The 25817-nt window shown below is 49.0% G+C and overlaps 1 protein-coding gene across 3 annotated transcripts in view; it reads right to left on the bottom strand.

Moving 5' to 3' along the window:
• PMEPA1 (prostate transmembrane protein, androgen induced 1) overlaps positions 1-9802 on the bottom strand; it is a 39673-nt gene extending 29871 nt beyond the window's left edge. Inside the window, exon 1 of one of the 3 annotated variants that reach the window (XM_039563433.1) lies at positions 9410-9802. In XM_039563433.1, the coding sequence (XP_039419367.1) occupies positions 9410-9512 (103 nt within the window). In that variant the 5' untranslated portion in view covers positions 9513-9802. The remainder of the gene's footprint in view (positions 1-9409) is intronic. The other 2 variants (XM_039563434.1, XM_039563432.1) reach the window with 2 other exon arrangements.
• Positions 9803-25817: the final 16015 nt, after the last annotated feature.

Raw genomic sequence — 25817 nt, 5'->3', positions numbered from 1 at the left:
GCTGCTGAGCTGTGGGTTTCACCCTGTGAAGGGCTCCAAGAGTCAGCCCCATGTACCCTCAGCACCGTGGGAAACAGCACAGGAGGGTGTGGGAGGCGCGGGGCTCCGCTCTGCTTTGGGGGGATCTTTTGTTTTCGTAAGAAATAACAACATTAATCATAACATTAAACAGAAACCACTAAGGGGGAGAATTTCCAAGCTTGCTCAGCAGAGCTCAGCCCGCAGGGGAGCTGCCAGCCAGCAGCCAAAGCCGGCAAATTCCCTGGGACTCGTCCTCGGCAGCCAAAGCCACGGAGGGAAGAGGCGACGAGGAGATTCAGGACTGTTGTAGGACTCAGGCTTGGAAATGTGAGTCTGAACGCTCAGCGGTTAGATGTCTCTTGGGAATTCATCCAAATGGCACTGCTTCTCTCCCACTTGCCCTGCAGGTAAATCTCGCATGTGGCTTACACAATCTGTTGACTTAAGTAAAGCAAGGGCAGGAGAAGAAAGCTGCTCAGACATCAGGAGAGACTCATCAGTCCTTTGGGCAAAAGTCTGGGTCACTTCCCTGTCCGCAGAGAACTCAGGGTGTCAGCCAGGCCTCGTCTCCCTCCATGGGAGCACGTGCAGCGAGGGCGCAGCCGAACACAGTGCTCAAAACATCAGTGGAAGGACAACAACGATGTGTTGCCAAATTCTTACATATTTTTGGCCAGTGCTGATGCTTAAATTCAGTTTACAGAAATTGGAGTCCGTGAGCTCTGTGTTCTACTCAAGTCCTCTGAAGACAAACTGAGCAGTGACTGTACAAGGTCTCCCAGGGCTCGGGGAGACGAGGCCATGGCCACTTCCAAACCTCATCATGAGTAACACTCATCCATCCTGCAGACATGGGAGGTTTCTAACCCACTGTGAGACCACTCCATGCTCTGCAAGGCCAAGATCTTGTTGGACACACATATCTCAGGTGCAAAAGCAGCTGCAGCGTGCAAGGCTGACAAGCAGGCAGGCTCTGGCAGTCAGGGGTCCAGAGGGAGCCCACCAGAGACCCTCAACCATAGGCCTCTGGAGTGCTTCTTGCCCTGCTATTTCCTACTGCTGGTCTCAAACTCTCTCCTCCTCACAACCAACTCCAGCCCTGGGCCCAGCTCCTCCACTCCTGAGCAGGGCAGGAGCAAATGGCTTCCCCCAAAGCAAAAGCCTAAAACCTGAACGGAGCAATTGTGACACAGCTGCAGCCAGGGCTGTTTTGTTACCAGAGTTACAAAGGGAAAATTAGTTCTCACAATTACTGAAAAGGGACGGGAGCAGAGAAATGCCACCTTGTAAAATGCTGGTCATCTGCCCTCAAGATTTTAAACCGCTGAAGATGCATTTGGATGGAAAACTGACCACCTGACCACCACTGTGAGATGTCACACAGCCGTTCTGCCTGGTGTGCCAATGACAAATCCTACCCTCATCATCAACACAAGTGAAGTGTAAGGCCAAATTCTGTGTGTAAAGCTTACAGCAACAGCAGAGATGGACTTTGCCACTACAAATATCCCCAGTGCAAGTTCCTGATCCCTGTCTGAATCTCAAGGAAGGCAGAAGAGCTGTGAGGATGGCGAGCTCCTCAGGAAGCAGGCTAGACACTCAATCCATCTCTCGTATCAGATCTGCGTTAACATTTAAACAGGACCTGCTGTTGTGATCTTTAGCAAGGAGCAGATGTGGTTTTGAGTAATGGTGAGCGTTACTTAACCGGTTATAGTCACTAATGTAATTGACACCTATTCCATCATCCTTAATACACCCACTTCTTTCTCCGATACCATAAATAGATTAGAAAAGTTTCTGCAGATGGCCATGACCCCATTTGTTTGTGCACTTAGCCATGTATGAATCACTCTTGGCTTGTAGCAGCACTCTGGAATTACTGAAAGATAACTAGTCGGCACAGACACCAATAAATGAATCATGCTTTCCACAAGACCAAACCTTTGGGCTTTTACAGACTCCAATTACAAAGTAAGAAGAAAAGAACAAAGAAATTACTCAGTCTATTTGCACAAAGTCATGCAGAGTTGATTCACAGTTTTACAGAATTATTACTGACAATCATTTGTAGGAGGTTAGAGTAACAAACCAGCTACTTTACATATTGGACAGAATGAAGAGATGGAAAAAAATCCCCAAGCCATGTCTTGCACATATTCTTTGAAAAGTAGCCTTGATTTTTGTGCCAGTGACTTTTTTCATCCTTGGTACGCTCCAGGCCTGGGGGTTAATCAGTTTTCATTCGCCAAGGCTAAATTTTGCTTTGCTGGGTTGTTTGGGCCAAGTTTGCAAATGTGGGAAATCCTGTTGCACCTGCTCAAAAGCACGAACCATCACAGGCACAATCCCTCAGCTCAGCAGGCATCAGCAGGGTCTTGTGAATGGTTCAGAGAACTGCCATGTGCAAAAGCACTTGCCTTTCTAACTGCACATTTTTGAATGTATACTGCAAGTGAAAAATTACCCAGTTTGAGGCATTTTATTAAAGAGATGTGTGAGACTGAATACACCAAGCACAAATGTGTGAACCACTTGAAAGCACCGTGGACATCCACCAACACTGACAACTTGTGAGGCAAGTTTCCAAAGATGTGCAAGGTGTCTTTACGTAACACCACAGTCTGGGACATGCTAACACACACAGCAAAAAACACACCCTCTTCTAAATGGAGCATTAACCTAGTCCTGTGTCAGTGAGAAATGGGAAGTCTGACTACCTGGAGAAAAAGGGGACACTGATGGATGACAACCTTAGCACTGTTACCTCGCTGTATGCAGTGAAAAAGCGGCATTTAGTTAAAAAAAATCTAAAAGTGAAGGTGGACTTGATGCCAACCTGAGCCTGAACACAGACAGTGCCCTGGCTTTACCATCTCTGAGTGGGATGGATGACTGACATGTCTCAGGGCCACATGCTCCAAATCAACACCTTCTACCAGAGAGATCCAAAAACAGGGATAACGCCCCACTGAGCACAGTCACTGACAATTTGGGAGGGATGCAAGTTAAATGTACCCACAGCACTATTTATCTAAAGCCTACCAGTACCCTTTGCATGTACTGAAGACCCAACTTCCTGGGCGAATTTACCTTGCAAATGAAATGTGTGCCCTGTTTTACACACCTGCTGCACAAGCAGAGAGCTGCCAGCCTGGTACAGCTCAGAGCCACAGCTCAGGAGACGCCAAAACCAGCACCAGAAGAGCTGCCACACAGCTCCAAACTGATCTGGGAAAACCTGCTTATTGGTTCTCGTGCTTGAGGCTACTGATTTCCAATGAGAGGTATAAACCCCTCCACCGTTTGGATTCAAGATGCTATGCAAAAGTTAAATTAAAACCTTAATAAACATTCCCAATTCTTACCCCTCTCCATACCACATAAATTAATGCAACAAGCGCTCTTGTATAAGAACACGCAGGCAACAACAACCTTCTCCATCCAACAACAGTTAGATATACCTGAGAAGGTGCTGGAGATAGAAAGAAAGGAGAAAGGTTCCCAGTAGGGTTGTCTTTAGAAAACTTGAGTCACTAGAGCCAAGGTTTCAGGTGCAATGCAAGACTAAAAGGATGCATGTGCTAAACAGTAGCGTGTCCTTCAGAAGGAAAAAAGAAAGCTATATCAGGAACCTGCAGTATTAGGTGGATGCTTGGATAAACACTGTTCAACACACCACAGCAGAAATGCTAATGCAAGTTTAGTTTTCACACCGGAGAGATTTCAAAAGATTTGCAAAGCTTTGATAATATTTAACATCTTTACTAATTTCCTTTTTGGTGCAATCATAAATTTACCATGGTAGCCAAAAGATCTGGGATGAACTACAAGTTCTAGCTGGCTCCAAAGCCAACAAGAATAATGTGTGCTGTTACTATTTTCTCTCAAAACATACCTCTGCAAAACTGACTCAAAATGAGAAAAGAAATTGTGAAACTGTCATTACAAAGAAGCATTTAAAATGCAGATCAAAGTACTGCCTTAGAAGCTGTATTCCTTGCCAAATCATCAAAGCTCTCTTTACTCTCAATAGCTCCCCAAATCCTCTGATTTGAATGATAAATTCTTACAGCTGAAATTTATCTGCTTTAAAAAAAACCAAAAAAACAATCAGAAAAGCCCAAACCCCAAAACTCCCTTCTCTGGTTACCAACTACTTCATTAACCAGTTCATTTGGAGCCACTTTCCTGTATTACTAAATTCAGTTTCACGGATGTGTTTATGGCTGTGTGCACACACAGGGAGAACCCTGAGACCTCCTCAAGTATTAAAACTTGTCAGCCCTTGGTGGTGTGTGTGTGCAGGGTCTCTCCAGCTCTCAGCACTGAGTGTCCAGGTTCCAGGTGCTGGCACTCAGGGACCTGGAACCTGAGCTCCCATGCTCAGCGCCGGGATCATCCTTGCCCCACTCCACTACACCCCACACTCACCCATCACTCCTGGAGGAGCTCCCAGACTACTACTGCATTCCCTGCAGCAAGGAAGCAGCAACACAACAGCCACTGATCAGTTCTGAAAGATGGAGATGAGACCCTGCTGCCACAGAATTCCTCCCTGATCCTCCCTGTGCCGGACTCAGCCGTGACGTTCGCAGACGGAGCAGGTCTGTGATGCGTTTCTTCACCTGGGACCTGCCTGAGTGACCTACCTTCTGCCAAAATAGTTATAAAATAATCACCCAGCAATTCAGCCACACAGACAGGAAGAACACTGCATAAAAACATCCTCGTCAACATCAATGATTCCTGTGCTTTATGGACGTCTGGGAGCGCGCTCATGGCATGAACCAAGTTTCCACTTAATTGCAGCGAAGTGGCCCTTGTACCTCTCCTCATGAGCTCTCCAGCCAGGCTTCATCACTTTGATGAAACCCGCCAGAAGCAGATGCACAGTGTATCAGAGAACGGGAGGGATCTGATAAGACAAACCACACACCAGTACGGGATCTCCCTCCAGGAAGCAAACTGGTTGGCAGTTTTCACATGAGACACCACTGCAAATAAATGACCTTTTTTTTCACTAATTAGGCTTAGCAAATTCTGATGGCTGCTGCTACCTGAATGAAACAACACAGACAGACATGACTGTAGAATGAGTTACTCAGGAAAGGAGCTGGGTTGTAATTACCCTCTATTAGTGACACCACGTAGTTTGGTACTTCCCTTGGAAAGGTCTCCTCATGTCTCTCCACTTATAATTTAAGTTTACAAATTCATTCTAAAACTGGATTTATCAAACCACCAACTTCAGCCTGGGAAATCGAAAATTATTAGTATATTTGGTGAGCAACAGCAAATAAAAGTAAGAGCACATGTTTGCAGGTGCTCTTCTCTCCATTCGCAAATGAAGCAGTGGTAGCAGCTAATGCAATAGCCCAAAAATTTAGAGGTGATCCCAGACCCCACCTTGGCAATTCCTGGCTTTAAGGAAAAGAATATGGTTGCTGTTCCTCACACACCCTTCAGTGTTGGTCCTCTCACAATCAGGATCTGAAAACACACTACTAAACAAATGAAGGCAAACATTCAGGGGGTGGGGGATGCCTCCATGGCAGAAGGTAACAGGACTTACTACAGCAAACACTCTCCTCTGAAAACACCCTGACAATGACTGAAAAGGAAGAATGAACCATGTCTTGCCTCCACTTTGCATTATAAATGATCACCTCCAATTATACAGGATCACCTCTGGTGCCATGTGCCGGTCCCGCTGTGCAGCACGGCACAATCCAGGTGTTCACCCACAGGAAAAAAACAAAGTTTGACTATTTTCCCTGCATTTCCTCCTCTGTGTCTTTCCATTCTCCCATTCAACATCCATTACAAAACACGAAGATTAAAACCACTACCTGAGGGCACAAAATAAACTGTAATTTTAATAAAGACCCCTGTGCTGTCCAGGCTGAGGGAATCAGGCCTTTCCTTGGGTATGAAACACAGGACCTGTGGGGCTGGGACTGCAGAGTGTCCGGGTCTCCTGGGATGGCCAAGGGCACACACAGACACCTCTTGGGCCACCACAAGCAAAAGCCACCCGTGCTCTGCTCCTCCAGGATCATACCTTGGGATGCTGATCTCAGCAAAAAGCAGAGCTTGTCACAGACACACAGCCAAAGGCAGACACAGGGAACTCCCCGGTTTGGCTGAGGTCAAACCGAGATGCCACAAACTGAACATCCTCTGTGCAAGCACTTTCGGGCTTGCTGAAACACTGGGAGCAGCTCTGGCTTTCCTCCACGAGGAAAACTTTGCGGGGGAATAAAGGAGCACATGGTTCTTACCCACTCTGCCCTGGAATAGGCCGTAACTGTCGATGACAGAGTGTCAGAAAAGCAGTGTGAAAGTGGAAAGGAGACGTGATCCCTGGTTGAGCCATATGCACTTGGTTTGTTATTAAACCAAAGAATGTGAAAACCTAGAAGTCTTGGCTTGGACAGGAACCCACTCCCACGGTTCGCTCAGCCCAGCCAGACACGGCGCTGCAGTTGGGACTCGACTCCTGGGAGATGCCGACGCCTCCCAAAAATCCCAAACGCCTCAGATAACGTTCCTGCACGACCAAAGTGTCTGCATGAGCGAAGCCTCTGCCGAGAGCCACCCAGCCGGGAGAGAGCTGCCCTCACACCTCCCACAGGGATGCCCAGGTGCCCGCGGGATCCCCGCCTTGGCACCCTCACCCTCCAGGAGCCGTGCCCGCGGGATGGCCGGAGCGGGCAGGTGCCGGTGCCCGCTGGGGAGGCAGGCACGGCGCCTCGCTCCGCTCCTCGCGCCAAATAATTAGTTATTTACAGCCTCTTCCGCCACACCGGTCACCCCTGACCTCCTTCACCCAGCCGAGGCGATTAGAGCCCACTGCCGCAGACGTCTGGCTGGCTTAGCACCGCCCGGCATATTGGCACTCCAGCCCGGCGGCGGGCGAGACTCGCACCCCCGCCCCCAAAAAGCCCTTTTATAATCCTAATCTGGGAGCGCCACACACAGAAACCAGCTGCTTCCTCCACCGCAGCGCCGCAGCCACCATACGGAATAAAGCCTGCGAGGAAAAGGGTTTTGGGCATCGGTTGGACTGTTAACCTATTTAGATGGTTATAAATCAGAGGAGTTTGCATGTTCCTCCACGTGCTGCTCTCCTGAATCGTTCCTGCCTGGTAACTGAAAATTTTGGCTGAAAAATTAAGGAGCATCTGGTGGTAGCTGCTCTGAGGTTCCCTCAAAGTCTTATCAGAAAGATACACAAAATCGAGCGACTGGAGGAGGAAAAACGCTGTAGAATGAATTTATCTCAGGGGAGGCTCATCTCTGCCCTTTCCACTGGAGCCAGGTGGAGGAAGCGATCAGGTAACAACCCTGCAGTGCCACCAAAGCTCTCCTGTAGCACAGAGGTGAGCGAACGCTGCCCGCCATCAGCAGGAAATAAATAATAATACTGGTGATAAGAAACCTACACCAACATGAAATAAGGAAGGGCAGCAGTAAGGGAGCTCAGTCCAAGGCTCCAAGGCTCAGTCCAAGGAGCTAATGGGAACTCAGCACCTGAGTATCAGGACCTCAGAGCTGACAGAGGGCAGGGGACAAGTCAGGGAAGGACCACGGGAGCATCAGGCACGAGGCTCCCATAATACCTATCCAAATTCAGGCAAGGTTTCCCCCGGTGTAATTCAGTGTCCCCAGTCTCTCACACCCCCCATCCATAAGCAGCACCTGCCTCTTACCAAGCCTATCATATGCTGAAAAAAATGGGGGAAAAAATTATAAACTATGCTATTTCTAAAAAGTCAAGGAGTGAAATTAAAAGCCTGAGTTGTTCCAACAAAACCTCATGCCAAGAGTTAGACTGGAATAGAAGCTTTTTCTTCAAAAGACATTACACATTTTAATTCACAACTTTTATTATAACCATGAGCCTTGATCAGACACAAAGTAAAGTCTCTCATCCTTGGGATTCTGTGGGACACAGTTTATGTTCAGCAACTGGCTGACACAAAAAAGAACTGTATCTTCATTATTTATACACTGCTATTGGTATGCACATCTAGCCCGGCCTGTTAAAGTCAGGGAAGAATAATGGTCTATTCAGTACCGGTAGTGTTAATAAAATCAGGCAAATCCAGCTTAGTTTTGTCTGAACACGAATGAGATTAAATCAAGATTAAAAGTGCATTCAGTACAAAGCGTATGGTTTATGCTAAAATTCAGAATGAACACATTTTAGTACCTGGTATACAAATGTCTGCAGACCTTCTCCGGGACTCAAGACACCTGAATTAAACAACGATGAAACTGGAGAAGGAGAAGGCAGAGACACTGGACAAAAGCCATCCAAAATACCAAGGGACAGATGCTCTGCAGCCCCGCTGGAGGTAACGGGGTAGATCCTGTGCTAGCAGAAACAGGCACAGCTCAGCTGGCGCTCCCTGCACGCACCGAGCGCCAGCCCGCCCCGTCGCAGTGCCAGGAATATATGCAAAATCCGGACTCTTTCCCAAGTTTTCCTTTTGGGCCATTTTGCATTAGTCTGTGCAGGGTTTGGATTTCACGGCACTGAACAAGGTGCTAAGCAGGGTACAATCCTGACAACCCGCCCGGTCTGGGATGCCTTGAAAACCTTCCCTTTACAGAAAATACCATTTGCTCAAAACTGCCAAAGAGCCCAACTCATTCCTCTCCCCTCAGCAGTAATATTCCTTCTCTCTCACCTCCGTGCACTTCATTTCCAAGAGGGAAAGAGCACATAGAGAAGTGGTGGATATTTAGGTCAGGCACTGCCCTCACTGCTACTCTGCGAGGGTTGAAAAATATTAACGAAAAAACCCAAATCGCCCTTCGGAACAAAAAGCCCCGAGGGGCTGGAGACGGGGGGAACAGGTTCCCAAATACAAACCCTACTCGGGCGTCCGGACCGCGGTGTCCCCCCGGTACCGAGGCGAGGGTGATTGACACGGGGGTAGTGCAGACCCCCGGACAAAGAGCGGGGGCCCCCCAGCATCACCCCCGCAGGAGGGGAAGGTGCGGGGCAGAGGCACCAGGGCATCGCGGGCAAGGGGCGAGACGCGGGTGGTGATGGAGCCGCGATGGGGAAGAGCGGCGATCTCAGCCCCGGCGCCGGCGGGGAGCGGCCGGGGGAGGCTGATCCCCGGGCAGCTCCGCCAGCCCGGCCCGCGCCGTGTCACACCCGCAGCGACATCCCAGCTGCAACAGATGAGAGACCGGGGCTCGCTCGGAGGGGGGAGGAAAACCACTCCTGGAAAGCGCATCGCAGCCAAGGGTCCCGGGCGCCGCCGGGAGCCCCCGCGGGAACTTCCCCGCCCGCGGCGGGGCCGCCGGGCACTCCCGCACCCCGGGCACCTCCCGCACCCTCCCCGGGAGCAGCAGGACGAGTACTTACTGATCTCCATGCTCTGGAACAAAGACCTTTTGCAGTTGCATGTGCAGGACACATTGGGCTGAATAGCTACGGCCGTGCTGTTCAGCCCCATGAAGTTATACATTTAAACACACACAAAAAAAAAAAAAAAAAAAAAAAAAAAAAAAAAAAAAAAAAAAAAAAAGGAAGGCGACGGCGACACAAAGAACTTCCCGGCCGCCGAGCGCTCCCCGGGCAGCACCACATAAAGCCGGGGCTCCTCCTCGGCGCGGGGGGGCGGAGGGAGGGAAATGCAGCTGCGACCAGAAATTGGAAATAAAAAACCCGGCGCGGCGCAGCGCCCCCGGCAGCGGCTCCGCTCGGCCCCGCGGCTGCTCCGCGCCCCTCCGGCCCGGGAAAGCGGCAGCGCTGGGCCCGGCCGCGGCAGCCCCGCACTTTTGTGGGGCGCGGCGCGGTGGGAGCGCGGTGGGAGCGCGGCCCGCCCGCTCCCGCTCCGCTCCGCTCCCGCCCCCCGCGCTCATTCACGGCCACGGGGACGCGGCCGCGCCGCCGCCGCCGCGGGGCGGGACCGTGACGTCAGCGCCAGACGGGGACTGCTTCCTTCCCTTCCCTTCCCTTCCCTTCCCTTCCCTTCCCTTCCCTTCCCTTCCCTTCCCTTCCCTTCCCTTCCCTTCCCTTCCCTTCCCTTCCCTTCCCTTCCCTTCCCTTCCCTTCCCTTCCCTTCCCCGCGCCGCCGCCGGGACCGGAGCTGGGGGAGCGCCCGTGCGGCCCCCCCGGGACGCGCCCAGGCGGGGCGGCGGCAGCTCCGGCGGACCCCCGGAACCACAGAGCGGGTCAGGCTGGAGGGAACCACCGTAGGTCAGCTGGTGATCCACCTCCCTGCTCAAGGAGGGTCATCCCAGAGCACAGGGCACAGGATTGTGTCCAGGCGGCTCTGGAATATCTCCAGTGAGGGAGACTCCACACCCTCCCTGGGCAATCTGTTCTGTGCTTGTTCACCTGCACAGGAACAAAGTTCTTCTTCATGTTCTGGTGGAAATTCCTGGCCATCAGTTTTGTAGCCTCTTGTCCTATTGCTCAGCACCACCGAGCAGAGCCTGGTCCATCTTCTTGGCACCCTCCCTTTAGATACTTACAGACATTGATGAGGTCCCCTCTCAGGCATCCCTTCTGGAGGCTGAACGGGCCCAGCTCTCTCAGCTTTTCCTCATAAGAGATGCTCCAGTCATAGTCATGCACCCACCCACCCACCCACAGTGGATCTTTAAAGTACGACCTGCACTGAGCCCACCCAGGTGGGTCCAGTGGCACCCCCAGCTCCCAGCCTCCACCAGAACCTGGCAGAGATTTTGTAGATCAGCTCCAAAAGCACCTGGATTTGTGTATCCTGCTGGAAAACCACCTGAAAGTCAGGCTCACCCCGCAACACCCACCCAGCTGTGGGGACCCCCTTCAGCCCCGGCCCCACAGCACCAAGCCACAGGGCTTCAGCCTCACTTCACACAGCCAGTCCCCAGTGCAGCATTTCAGACAGAAAAATGGGAAAGATTGGAAAAGAAATGTGGGGGATAAACCTGTAAGGGCCAGTCTGGCCATGGCTGAGCTCAGTAAAAATTCTACCATTAGCTGCCATGGTAGTGCCAGTGATGCTGCTCAGAGCTCAGGAACTATTCCAGACACATTCCCACTTTTGTTTCAAACCACACACTGTAAAATGGAGTGACCCCATTCACTGCAAGACAGGTAAAAGTAAAAAACATCAACTCTTCCCTGAGGGCTCAGTGTGCCAAGCTTTAGTCAAGACAGATTTTTTTTTTTTCTGGGAAATAAACCTGTGAAAACAAAGGTTTATAATGAAAATGCTGAAACAAGCTTAACTACAGTGGTGCGAAGAGCTGCTATAATACTTGGTGAATTCTGTTACTGGGAGATAAAGGCAGCTTCAGTTATCTTCTAAGAAAGCACATTTTCCCATAACTGTTGATAGCTCTGATTTAGGATTTGGGAGTATCTGAGGAGTCCCCATCTGGGCCTGTGCACCCCAGAGATGCTGCTGGGAAGGTGCATCGAGGTGGGCATGGGCGACCGACCTGCAGAAATCCTATTCCAACAAAGCTGAAGCAATCACAGGAGATGGATGGTTTCAAAATTTGGGTCAGAGACAGTGGCACTCACTGGTAAGATTTAACCTTTATTTCCCTCCCCAGAAAAGGAATTTATTTCTACATGACTACTACAAACTAATGTTAAATACCCACCTGTACTTCTGCAGCCCCCATTCAGTCCTCTGAAAATGCCTGGAGAGAAAGAACAAGGAATTGCCAGGTTGTTTAATCTTTTACTCTTTGTCACTCGACAGATGGTAACTCCCAGCAATTACTAATCCAAAGGAAACACGGAAGAGGGTCGTGTGGCTTGGATAGAAACAAGCTTTGAGAAGTTTGCACTTCCCAGCACTGGGCAGACATGAATTATCCAACAAGTGCCATTCCCAAAGGCAGGAGGAGCTACTGGGGTGGCACCAGAGGTGGGGGTTGGTGTGCAGGGAGATTAGGGACAATTACCTGAAAAAAAATCTGTGCTAGAACTGGAGATAAAGCATTTCCAGTCCTATTTTATATTTTGTTCCCTGCCTCAGTTTCCACATCAGTAACACAGGAGGGGTAATCCTGATTCCTTCAGGTTATTTCTGGGGGCTCAATTTATTTTGTGGCACTCAGATTTTTAGAAATGCCTTCTGAAAATGTGAAGAAACATTACCCCTGCTACAGGGGCATGGGCCTGGGGCAGGTGGGAGCCTACCAGACCCAGAAAGGCCATCAAGAAAGTTAAAGCCAGGCACACACACGGTCAAAACTCTGAAGACAAATTCCAGTTCAGATAGGCTTTATCAATCAATCCACTTTTATTATTATTTATCTGGAAATATATCTTTATATTATGTTTAAAACACTTGGCAGTTGAATATTAGCGATGCTTTTTCAAAGGACCTTGCTTGACTGGCCAGAAAAAGTGGCTGGAAGCTTATCTGAGCCTACCAGCTTGCAACTACCATCCTTTGCACTTAAAACACGTAGCACTGCCATAAATAAGTCAAGGTGAAGACTGCACGTGTCCCCGTGTCATGTGAGATCCCAGCTGGCAGCACCAGCCCTGCCACCACTGCCGAGCCCTCCGAGCTCCTCAGGTGCATGGATGTGGCCACAGTTCACGTTTGGTTCAGAATTCTTGGATTTTAAGACAGTTGGGACACCCTTAAACAGTCTCAGGAGAGTAAACGCAGCTCTAAGCAATGGATTATTCTTCTGAGGCAGGTCAGTTCCTTGAGTGGAGGGTCCTTCTCTGCAATCTCTGCTGCAACAAGCAAGGCTTTGCCTTTCAAAAGGCATCACTCCTGGGCACAGGGACTGGAGATGGGGTGGCCTGAGCAATGGCACGGTGCCTGCCCTCCCCCACTGGAGCTGCCTCTCCCACAGCTCCAGTGCAGCCTGGGCACCGGGTTCTGGCCGTGCCATTGCTCAGGGGGAGTTTTCACAAGTTCCCAACGCTTTGGTGGATAAAGGCTCCCATTTCAGGTGCAGGCTGCTGCAAGTTCACACATCTTCCTAACCTTCTTTAAAAATAAAGAAAAAAATAACTGTTTGCAAGTCGATGCTGGTTTAAAAATGCTCTGTTTACCACCATCCCCATTTCATCTGAACTACTCATGTGGCTTTAAGAATAATCAGCATTTTTCCACCATGATTTAAGAACAAATAATTAAAGTCATCCCAGATGGGCTTGTAAAAATTAAAAGTACATCAGCTAACTAAAATGCTTCACCCTGTTCTTTGTAATGACACCATCCAGCCTCCAGCCCAACGCATTTGTCAGAGCTTCTGTCCCAGCAGCGAGTGCTGCTCATCTGTGGGACACTTCCAGAACACACTGTTGTTGATTTTGGCTCCTGTATTCTGTCACTGATCAGCTTTTTTCCACTTCTTTTTATGTTTTCCCTGGAGACACCTCAGACGGCTCCAGGATGAGTCTGGAACTGCGAGATCTCCCTTTGCCTCCTGGGTTTGCCATAAAATTTCAGGGAGAGCCAAGGCTGCTCCCTGGGCCTCAGGCTCTGCAGCCAGGGAAAGGGACACACAGGAGTTCTGAGATCATCTGGGATCCTTGGACAAACTGAAGGACATGGGAACATCAGCCTGCTCTGGCTAGTGTGGGATTGTAACGTAATTTTGCTCAGTGCCAGACCAGAAGTCAGGCATTTGCCTATGCAGTCACATTTAAATCTTTCCTTTTATTCCTCACTGCAACACTCCAGCATCACTTAGATCATTACAGTGCAGCACTAAGGATAAATTCATAAAATGTAATGGAAAAGCAAGATCCATCTGAGAAATAAGTAACCTTAAGAGTCAAATCGTGTTCAGGACAACCTAAGGAAAACCAAACCAAAAAAACTCCAAAACTCCCCAAAGCTTTGTTAACCAAACAGTTGTCCATTAAAGAGTCCAAATATTTCACAGCATTAGTCTCTGGATTAATGTTAAATCGATACGCACTAACGCAATAGGGCAATAGTTACCATGGTGAATAATTCTATATTTATTTTCAAGCAAGCCTTATTTCTGACAATCCCAGACATGGTTTCCACTTTCTGGTGACTAACCTCTCAATTTAAGTTTATTTTTTTAACTGCTTGGTACCAGAAACTCAGGCTTTCTCCCCAACAATTAGAAGAGGATCTCTGCTGCCACAGAGGAGAACAATGCTATGGGGACATGGATGCTCAGCAGCTTTAGTTAAGGGTCCCACTTAGGAGGTTTTGTTCCCATCCAGGACGGATAAAAAGTCAGTGAGTATTTGTTTGTAATGAAAATGTTCACTGAAGCCACCAGAATGTTATTCCAACCCATTCTGTCTCATTTGGGGCCCAATATAACTCCGGCTGACATCACTGGAAAGACTCCACCCTACCTTTGCATTTTATTGAGGCACTGGTAGGAGATACATAACCCTCCGAATTCACAGCTCTCCGCCTGAGCACATTTCATTGCCTTGTGATAGAGAAACCGGGATGGCACGTGTAAAATAAAACAGCGCCGAGGGAAGACTTTTAACTGCTTAAGCATAAAATAATCCCTGACTTTTCTTGAGGGAACAGCAGGCATTTTGGAGAGGGGAATGGCACTTTGGAAAGCAAACAAAGGTGAGTGACCCTGAGCTCTGCCACAACCAAGTGAAGACTTCAGGCTCATCCAAGGAAGCACTTGAGTGATGCTGGAAGGCAGCTCGGAACCACTCTCAGCATTGTTTTGGAAGCGGAGCAGCTGCAAACAGCTCATGGATTGAACTGTCCTTGATTGATGCCCATCTACGCCCACCCAGCGCACTCCCACGCAAAAATGCTACACACGGACACGCTCGTGTTTGCCAAAACACAACTGCTGCGCTTTGGTGCTTTTGCTTCTTGCATGAACGGTGAGCTCAGGCAAACCCAGGCTCTGCTCTGCATTTTTCTGCCTGGACGCTCAGGCTGGGCTGGAGCTGCCGGGCAGCCGGGGCAGGCAGGCCCCGCTCACTGCCCCGGCCCAAAAACGGGCAGCAGCTCGGGAGCCATCCCCGGAGCCCCTCCGCGCCTGCCACAGGGAACCTCTGCGGGGAGGAGGACGAGGAGGAGGAGGTTCTGAAAATGCCCCTGTCTTGAGTCGCCATTCAGCGTCAGCACAGGGCGAGCCCGAGCCCTCCTCCCGCCATCACCATCACTCGTGGGGTACCATAAGGGTGTCCCCAGGAATGCGCCCTCGGTCTCGCATGGAAAACCCGGCCGCATAGTGCGCCCAGAACTGAACTCGCCTCGCCCCGCGGGGCGCGGCCCCTTTAAATCCCGCGGAGGCCGCGGGGCAGCCCCAGATGGCCCCGGTGTCACGGGCAGGCGCTGCCCCCGCCCCCGCCGGTAAAGGACGCGCGGATTCAGCCAATCAGGAGTGGTGGCCGCGGCCGCGGGGCGCAAGGCAGCCAATCAGAGCAGGGGGCGTGGCGCGCGAGGGCCATGCGGGCGGCGGCGCCACGTGGGGCGGGGGCCGTTGACCGCGCCGTGACCCGGGGCCGTGACAAAGGCGCAGCGCGCGCCTTCCCGCGCCGCCGCCTTAAAGGGACAGCGCGGGCCCCGCGCCACCGCAGCGGGCCGGGCTGCCCCGACCCCCGGCGCTGCAGGTTGAGCGTGCCTTGGGTGTGTCACGGCACACAAACCCTGCCAGGGCTTCCTGCCCCGGTCATGAACCGGTTCACCCGCCCGTACGCACAGCAGGCAGGGACATACGGCATCACCTCTGCGGGGTGTCGAGCGGTGACCGTGCCCTGCCCTGGGCACAGCCGCCGTGCACAGCCGGACGGACGGACGGACAGACAGCCGGGGCCCTGCCTGCACCGGCTGGGCAGGACAGATGGACAGCTAGGGTTCGTCTGCATCCGCAGGATGGACGGATAGCCAGGGCTCAGGCCAGGCAGGACAGACAGACAGCCAGGCAGGGCTGGGCCATGAAGTCCCCCATTCCCTGTGCAGGCCGAGCCTGCCTGGACCGTGCCCTTCCTTCAGGCTTTACTCATTTCTTACCCTCCCTGTGCCTCTCCGTGACACCCCGGCAGGCACCGCCCAGGACATCCCCTGCGCTGGCCGAGCCGGGAGCCGCTGCTGGCAGTGACCCGGAGCGGGGGGAAGCACCGGGACAGCGATGGAGAGGCCGGGCCGGTGCTCCCGGTCCCGTGCCCGGAGCCCAGCGCAGCCCCGCGGGGCAGAGGGGCCCCTGTCCCTGGGCAGGATGGGGAGCTCAGACCCCTCTGCTCGCACACGGCACGGCTGACACCGTCACCGCTGCTTCATAAACCTGCGAGCGGGGAGGCTTCGACACCAAAGAGACAGAAAAGCAAACAAACGGGAGGGCTAGGAAAGAGGGAGGATCCTGGAACACAAATGCTCCCATAAATGTCTTTTCCATAAGTCTATTTACTCAGCTGCTGAAATGATTTCAACTGAGTGATTAGTCTTACATGCTAAAACCAAGCCTTCCATTCTCTTCTCTGATGGACCAAAATCCTACATCTGGTACTTTATCTGCAGTCTGTTCCCCCCCTTGTTTCAAAGAGAGCGTTTCTGCGGTATTTGATCCCCAGATGCACTGTATCATCACAGTTTGGGCTCAGAGGTGAATCACAGATATTAAAATTGGTTGTTTCAGTCTCACTCGGCTGCAGAGACCTGAATCCTTCCTCACTAAGAGACAAAATTTATAATTTGAGAGCCTGCTTTTCAAAGAGAATGAAAAGAAAGTGTTTTAACTTCAGATGAGAACATCCTTAAAATGGACATTTGACCTCCTGTACTGCCTTGGAGTGTTGTAGCCCCAAACCTGACGTGCTGTCTCTGGGTTGAGGCTCTCCAGGGGTTCTCTGGTTCCTAAAACATAAGCCAGGAAAAACAGAGGCCTTGAAGACTTTGTGTGAGGCCAGATCATCATCAGCAGCCTCAGTGATTCTCTGAGCTTGAAACTGTCTGTGCATTGTATATTGTACCTCCAGGTGATGTACAATAAAATAACTGAACCCCCTGTCTATTACCAATAATCTTAATTTTACTGGAACATTTGAAAAAGCCAAATTTTTTGCACTTCTTTCTCAAATCACGTGGAGTCTTGCCTGAGCCTGGTACTGTTTGGCACAAAGAGAACTTACAGGCACATCTAATTAAATCGTATGAATCAGGGATATTGAATTGTTGAAGGTTTTTTTCTTCTTGTTGTTATTGCAGTTTTGGATTTCTAATGATTCCGATAATCTATGAAATGATTTCTAAGGCTTAAGAGAAAACACAAAAAGACACCTTTTTGGGACTCCAGGGAGCATGTGTGAATCTGGTTTTCCAAATGAAAAGAGTTATAACATCAGTTAAAACCTAAAGGCTTCACTTTCTCAAATCTTTTATGCTAGATTTTATACAGCTAATACATCGCCAATGTTTCCAAGGAAACCAATATGCCCTGTTCTCTCTGAAACAAATCTCACTATTAAAACAATTAAAAACTTAATCTGCGTTCTCCTCCCTCCCTCCCCCTCTCTGCTTTTAGTATTATCGCATGCATTTTAATTAAAAACACGATTGCAATAAATTTTTTACACATACGTAGGCTACAGCATAAATTACCTAAAGGAACCATGGCTCCAGAGCGTAATAATCAGGAACGAAATATATTGCAACAACTGAGCAAAGCCCAATTAACAGGAGTCCTGATGAATCAATTACAGCCCCTGCTCATCTCCGAAAGCCACTGGCCGTAGCTGATGGAGAGGAGTTTAAAACTCAGCCTGGCTGTGGGAAACACAGGTGCTGGATGTGGGATACACAAACCCCTGAATCTCAGCTGGTGGGACAGTCCTGGCTGGAGGAAGCTCCGGCCGGCCAGAGAGGAAAAGCAGCTCCCACAGGGGACCACATTTGGCTGTTGGGAAGGAATGCTCCCAATTTTTTCTGCTGGGTGACCAAGCAGTGGGGTTGAAGGTCACGGCGGCTCCGGGATGCATCCGTTTCCCATCCCGCTTCCACAGAGCCCGCACCACGTGCAGGCACTAACGCTTAACTCCAGAGAGGGCGGATGCCGTGGGATGGAGCTGCCTGAAAGCTGAACACGGGCTCAGAGGGGTCTGCTGCCTCGTGCTCGGTGTACAAGACGTGTAGATGTGGTGCTTAGGGATTGGGTTTAGTGGTGGCCTTGGCAGTGCTGGGGGAATGGCTGGACTCGATGACCTTAGAGGGCTTTTCCAACATAAACCATTGTGTGATTCTATGAAATGAATCAAGTGAGGGCCCCCAACACCTCCACCTGCACCCACTCACTGCAATGTGAGAGTGCCTGGAGAAAGTGAGGGGTTGAAAATCCATCACTGATAGTGAGCTTTGAAAATCTGATGGGGTTTTAGAGCAGCTGTCAAAGCACCTTCCTCCCGAGTCGGGTGTCTTGGCACAGATGGGTCAATTGGTGCCCTTCTTTTGAGGAAGTTCTGTGTTCTGCCAGGTTTTTTTGTGCAAGATTTGGGGTATGCAGGCCTGAGCTGACAGCTCAGATCAGTGCTGGAGACAGCTTCCATCGGCAAGAGCACAGCCCAGTCCCAGGGATGGCGGCACTTGGATAAGCTCTGCTGCACTGGCTGGAGCCTCTCTTGTTTTGTTTGTATTGACTTCGAGAGCACCATTGCTGTCCCCAGGAGTTGGAAAACAAACAGGAACCCCTGGTGCCAGTGCCAAGGAGCTTAAAGCCTGGCTGCAAACACACAGCTCAGGCTCTGTGTTCCGAGTGTTTTGCCGATTTGATCTGAAGAGGCATTAGGATCCAGCCGCAGGGCTTTGGGGTCTGTCTGCTGAGGAGAGGGAGCTGCAGGTCAAGAGGCTCCTGAAAAGAGGAAACAGGCTCCAAGCAGGAGAAGTGAATGGCCCTGGGAAGGCAGCAAACACAACCCCGCTCTTTGTTTCCCCCGCATTGTGTTCCCGGCCCTGCTGCTGCACATGGGCTCGGCCCCTCTGTTCCCCTTGTGTGCGCCACTTCCACTCCTGTGACAAGAGCCCGAGCATGGAGGAAGAGAGCAGTCGGCACAGGGATGTTTCATGTGGATCCAAGAGCTAAATCTGGCCCTGGCTTGTGTGCTCCCCCGGCTCCCCAGGGAGCAGAAGGGAAATGCAGCCAGAGCCGCTTCCTCCACCATTGTCTGAGCACTGGGACATCCTTCTGCCCGCGCCGGCCAAGGGCAGGGAACGGGGATGGGGTGTCTGAGAAGCTTCCAGTTTGCCTCACACCTCTGCACAGGACTGGACGGGGAAACTGGAGTGGGGCCCAGGCTCTGTCCTCCCTCCTTGGGATTCCCTCAGGCACTGGGTTGCCCAGAAGATTTAGGGAAATGCATCTTGCTCACTCCTTCACACACATCTTTTAGGGTACTGCGTGTTGCTGTGTGCTCTTTGCAAATGCAGTTTCCTGTGAAAAAAAATCCCAGCCTTGCTAACATCCCACATGTAATGTGATACATTCCCATTCATACACACTTCCCACCACTCCAACACGCTGCACTGTACAACCAGAGAGACAGAAAGTGTACGGCACGTCTGCACTCAAAAATTCCAAATTCTTCTGGTGTGCAGGGGGTGACTTGGGGTTATTTGGGTGTGTTCCCCCCCCCCCCCACCCCTTCCAGAAGAGTTTGGAAAATTACTTTCCACCATCTGCCCTGCCAGAGCTAGAAAATATTTGGAATACATTCCATTCTCCTAATGAACACGCAGCAGCAGGGGTGCTGCAAATGAGAGAGACAAAATCTTTCTAATGAACAACAAATGAACTAGAAATCACATCTACATAGCTTCAGCTATTGTTGCCTATAGCTTTAGGGTGATTCATGGAGACGAAAATCAATGAATGTGCTGTAGACCCAGGTCTAGCACGGCGTGCAGAAGTCTTGCCGTGACCCAAGCCATATTTGTTTTGGATACAAATACAGACTCTCACTAGCTTCCTTTTCCTTTAATTGACAAAAAGTAGGGGAAGAATTTAAGTATGATTCCTACAACTCTTGTTAATGCTCTTCAGAACGTGTTGAATTTATAGGATACCGTCAAATGCATATTAGTATTCATGACACAAATCACATTGCTTCCAACTGGTGTATAGAGCTGCATCATGCTCTTTTGTTAAAAAAATAATGTGCTCCAACTGAAGAAATTAGTGGTTCTTTCTCAGAGGAAAAGGGCCGAAAAGCTCTGCTTGATCCATGTTCTTCAGAGACTGGGGGTGGATGTTGCTGAGCATGGACAGGGGTGAATTTCCAGATCCAAACTGAAGGGCTTTTCTCAAGGATGTGCCATTATGAATATGCAATTAGCTGTTCTTCCTTTAAGAGTTTTGCCTGCTGCCATCCAGCCAGACATAAGCAAGTTTCCATCCAAGGCTTTTGGTGTCAGAAACTTGGACATACCAAGTGGAAACCTCAGTTCAAGGCTCAGATGCTGTACAAGGACCAGTGTGACTCATTCCAGCTGTCCTTAGCACAGGAGAAGTGTGAGGAATAAGGCATTCCTAGAGCTGCAACTGCTCCCATCCTTAATAGCAAAACCTCTGATCAGATACTGGGACTTTTCTTCAAGCTTCCTCAGAGGCAAATTTATTTTCTTACACCAGACCACAAGCTCTAGCCCAGAATACTCAAAGAGTGACAAGTGCCAGCAGAGAACTCAATCAGCTCCAAAGCTGAGGCATCTCACAGCTCCTCCCTTAAAGGAAAAGCCATGGGAGCCCAGGGAATGTTTCCAGCCTGCACTGAAAGTCATCCCACTGGCTGGGCAAAAGCAGCATTGCCAAGCCAGCAGATGTGAGTGCTAGAGCAGCTTCCTGAAAGTCTGGACAGAGCTGCACAGAGCAGCAACCCCATCCTAGGGGATAAAGGTGATGGTCAGGTAGGTGCTGCTGTACAGGGACAGCAATACCTGCTCCTCTCTGCAATCTCTGCATCCTTCCTGGGGTGCAGGGAGATCGGGATAGAAGGCATTGCACTGGCTTTCCTCTCTGCACTTGATGTTCTCACCTGGTTGTGTGCTGAGGTGCTGATTTTTTGGTGTGTGCCCTCATTTTCTAGGAGCCTGACTCTGCAATTCCTGCAAGCATTTAACCTGCGAGAAAGTCAGCAGTTTCCCCAACAAGACCTTACATGACCAGGCCTCCTTAGTTAATGCCATCTTCCACACACCCCTTCAACCTTCCTTGTCTCCCATTCCTTGCAGTTTCACCCTCTGAAAGAGCAGTTGGAGTCAGCACTCCAGACTCATTAAATAGCCACTCGCTTTCCCCTTGTTCCTGGTCTCTCACATTAAAGCATGTAATAAAAGGGAAAAAAAAAATAGGAAAAAGAGAGAAACAGAACGTTCCTACAAAAAAGCAATTTCTTGGCTGGCCATTTTTTTAAACTCCCCTCAATATGGCAGGAGATATTTATGTCTGAACAAATCCTCCCTCCCAATCAATCCAGTGTCCCTTGCTTCTGCAGTGCAGTCACACTGTTTATATCAGTCTGTTACTGTGAAAATTAATGTGACAACACAAAATGCAACATAATGACTAAAGGTGTGTGAAGTAGTCCTGGAGAAATACAAAGTGACTTCAAATGCAAGGTATTTCCTCCTTCCCCTTTCTCCCATCCTACAAGCTGCTGCAGTTCTGAAAATGGGACAGTTTTCAAAGAGGCTATATTTGCAGAGCAAAGATGGATGCTATTTTTATTGCAAATTAGCAGATTTTTTAGCAGATCCAACCTCATTTGCAAGTGAAAGTGACTCTACTTACCATGCAGATATAGGTCTTATGTTGGAAACTCATGGAAATTCATGTTTTGAACATACTTAGAGAAGAAAAAAATAGACCCTGCCTTTATTTCTGGCTGTGACTTGCTCCAGTGAAGCAACACCAGTGGGGCAGCACGTCTTGGCTGAACTACTACATTCTGTGAGCAAGTGGGAATGAACCTGAAACAGTTTTTAGCTGTGCTCTGAGAACTTCTGGGGGCTGGGGACTTCGAGGAGTCCACAGAGAAATGAGAAAAGGTATTCAGCTGTTAGAGAGAGAAATTTGCTATCCAGGGATCCACAACTCCCTTGGAAAGTTTTGAATAGTCTGCATACATATATATATATATATATATATATAAAGATATATATAAACATATATTATATATATATATATATATATATATGCCCAGCTGGGGTTGTCCATGGTCTGCACTGATGTGTAAAACTACAATTACAATGTAGTAAACAGTAACAGGAAAAAACAATCAGCTAACAGTTAGTCCTGCAAAAAATGCCCTTTCAGAATGCCAAAACTTTTCAATAAATTGGAAAAAAATCTGGTGAGTCATTTAAGCCAAGAAAAACAGTTGAAAAAAATAGGGAAATAAAGCACTGCATTTAAGTGCACTGAATCCAAAGGTTTTCAGTGGGTTTTGATTCTAAATGGGATTTTTCAATTAGAAGTCAACCTACAACTTGAGAAAGGTGAGCAAAAGGTTAAACACCTCCCAGATAAACCAGGAGAAAAAGTCATTACATCCCAAATGATGCCAGTTGTGTCAGGCCCAAATCCACATCACAAAAATTACCAAGAAAAAAAAATTGGGGGAGTGAGAGAAAAAATTGTGCACGCCTTTAAAACCCTCATACAACATCGGGGCTGGACTCCCAGAAGCGCCACTTTGGATTTGGTTACAGCCCCACCATGAAAATGAATTAAGAAAATTAAAAAAAAAAAAAGAGTTATAAAAATCTTCATTTTAATATGGGCATTGCAAGAAGAAAGTGAAAAATAGAACAGCAGGCAGGGAAAGCAGAGAGCTCCTATTTCAAGAAGTGCAGTCTGATCTGAAGAGAGCAATTCCTACCTGCCAAATTTGCACAAGCATTCCTTCAAGCCCGAGCTATGCAGCAGGTGTGAACCTGTTTGTACCTCTCCTGACAGCAGCACAGGGGGGAAACCAGCGGTGCAGGTATTCAGGGATGGAACAAATCCTTCTGGCAGATGCCAGTTTTGCAGTTCTCTGCTGTACATGGAAAAGCAGAAGGTGAGTGTCAGCCCTGCTGTTGTGTTGCAGCCTGATGGGCTCAGCTCTTTCTCCTCACATCCCTGTGTATTTTTGGGGTATACATCTCCCTTTTCCATAACATCCATCAAAACAGACACACCGCATTCCTGAGCACTGTTACTGTGGACTTGACTTCAGTGAGATTATTTTCACCACAAGTGAGTTCAAAGTCAGAGGTAAAACGTGTTAAAACCACCTAAATTCATCTTACCAAAAGATGCAGATATTTAAAGTTGTAAAAAAGGAAACAAAGAAAAAAAAAGCCCCAGGGACAACATCCCAAAGCTCCTCTGTGAATACACATTTCACAGCAGGAATTTGAATGCTCCATATACCTGTCCCAGACACCGACTCATTCCCCTTGCATTGAGGACACCTTGGACTGGAATCATTCTGATTGTTCTTTTACCAACACAGGCTGTGGTGCTACAACAGAAATTACGTTTTGAAAACTGAAAAACACATTTCCACAGTTCTTATAGGCCTTATTTTCCTTAATATAGGTACAGGGGATATGTTTTCTTATTCCTGACAAAAAGATCAGAGTATTCTTTTGTGAGCACGAGGCAGCTGATCATTTGTAGCAGGCATGAATTATTGCAGTGTCTCCAACCAAACAAGTGAACATCTGTATCCCATTTTCACTGGCACCACGAGATACCTGGCGCAGCCCCAAAAGGGAATGTTTAGGTACAAGGGCTTAAAACATGCATTAATTTGCTGTTGTGTTATCTTCTGGTATTCTCAGCTTTTGAAAAAAACCCCAAAAAACTTTATCAGTGAAGTCCTCCCACTGTCTATTTGCCTTGCTCTAGCCCAGAATGAAATGAATTAAGTAAAACAGTTTTGAAAGCCTCATTTGTTTTCCCTCCTGAGGAGCAATGCTTATGGAAGCCAGTTGGAGCAGGACTCTGGGGAGGATGGGACATTTCATGTCCCTCCCTCTACTTCTCTGTAGAGGGGGACTGTAAGTTTATTCAATCCTCCCAAGGACAATATCACTGAGAGAGTGATATTCAACAACCTGAGGGTGGGGGGTCTATGGAAAGGAAGTCTGGAAGCTCTTTTAGTCCAGTGTTGCATCCTTGGCTTTTGAAAATATGTTTTTTTTGAAAGCAAGGTGTGTTTTCTCAGCAGATCATTATCTACAGCCATCAACCATCTTGCGTAAAACTCCAGGGCAGGAAAGCTCCCTTTCTATGGCTTTCAGCTCATCCATGACCTTATATCCAGAATCTGCTTGGGCTGAAAAACCTTCTGCTGATTAAATTATGTTTTTCTTAGCTGCTTAAGTTCACCTGGTCCCTCCTCTCTGCAATCCCAGCTGGGTGTCCCCCACCTCAGACAGAAGCTCTTTTGGGGTGATCCCTATTTCACCATGACTGGCACTGGAGGCAAGTGGAGTGGGGATCACCCCAACAATAAATCACCAGCTGCTGTTTCCAGTCTGTCTAGCTCAGAAACCATCCTTCACCCTTCACCCTACCCCAAGCTTCAAAGAAATCACAGATACCTCCTTTAAATCCTTTCTTAGCACTCCCCATTTCCAATGATTTCTGTTTAAAAGGGAAAAACACAGCCTCAACACCAGTGTGTGCTGTGACTGCTGCCTGTGCAATATTCCTCACATTTTAACTCTTATTCCTTGTCTGTTTACACTGATTTGTAGCTTCCCATCAGGGATATGGGGAAGGGGATGCTGATTTTCCCTGCATTTGTACAAGCACTGAACAGCAGGGCTTTGATCCAAGCTGCTGGAGCTCTTAGATGGTTACTACCAGTTGTACCACTACTACTTTGGTCAGTCATGCTGGCTGTACTATTGCCTGCCTTTCTACAGCCAGCAAGTGCTCAGTCACCACCCCATTTGCTGGAGGAATTCCTGAAATCGAAGCCACTGTCACCTCAGTATTCGGTGACAGTTTCATTAACACCTTCTCGTCTGTGCCTCTGTCCCCAGTTTAACTCCCTGGGACAGGTGAATTAGGCAGATGGGAACCTTTCCCCTGGTAGATTAAAAATGTTCTGGGTCACTTTTTTAATATATTGCTTCACATGGAAGTCACTCAGTTCTTCAGCTACACCGAGAGTGACAAAATGTGCTTGGCGTGGGCTGCAGTGCAGGGGGAGCAGGGTCCCTACTGAGGCAGCTGTTCCTGCACATTCCTGCTGGGCACCCCCTGTGCTGGCCACACAGGAGGAGTCTGCAGCAAACTCCTCCAAATGAGAGGATGAGAAAAGTCCTTGAGTAACAACTTGGCCTTTCTCCATAGCTGGGAAACTGAGGCACCCAGGGCAGATGACTGCATCTAAGCCACAGATTGCCAGAGGGTTTCAGGCAAAGCTGGGCACCGAGTTTTGATCCAAGCTATTTAGACCACACATCATGGCTGATGACTAAAATGATGGCATTAATACTCTGCTTCAAACTCTGCTTGGCTCTGGAATAAGAGACAATTAAAATGGTAGGAAAGTTCCTGTTATTAAATGCCCACAGGGAAGCTGAACTGACAAATAAACAAATTCACAAATATCAGCATGTTGAGCTACAGAAATAAAGAGGAAAGAAATAAACAAGGCCACGTCTCCATCAGAAAATACAGAGTTACACCACTGTAGCTATAACTGCCCTGGAAACCCCTCATCTCAAGATGAGAAACCCAAAAGGCAAGGAGGCCTTTTGGGCTATGGCTTCAGAAAAGTGACAGTAGGTAGTCTGCAAATAGTCTTGCTTTTAAGTGTCTTCACTCGGGAAGATATTTAAAAAAAA

Source organism: Corvus cornix, chromosome 20, assembly GCF_000738735.6.
Source record: "Corvus cornix cornix isolate S_Up_H32 chromosome 20, ASM73873v5, whole genome shotgun sequence".
Classification (NCBI taxonomy): domain Eukaryota; kingdom Metazoa; phylum Chordata; class Aves; order Passeriformes; family Corvidae; genus Corvus; species Corvus cornix.
Note: the sequence above shows the minus strand (reverse complement) of the source record. Positions and strands in the feature narration are given on the sequence as shown.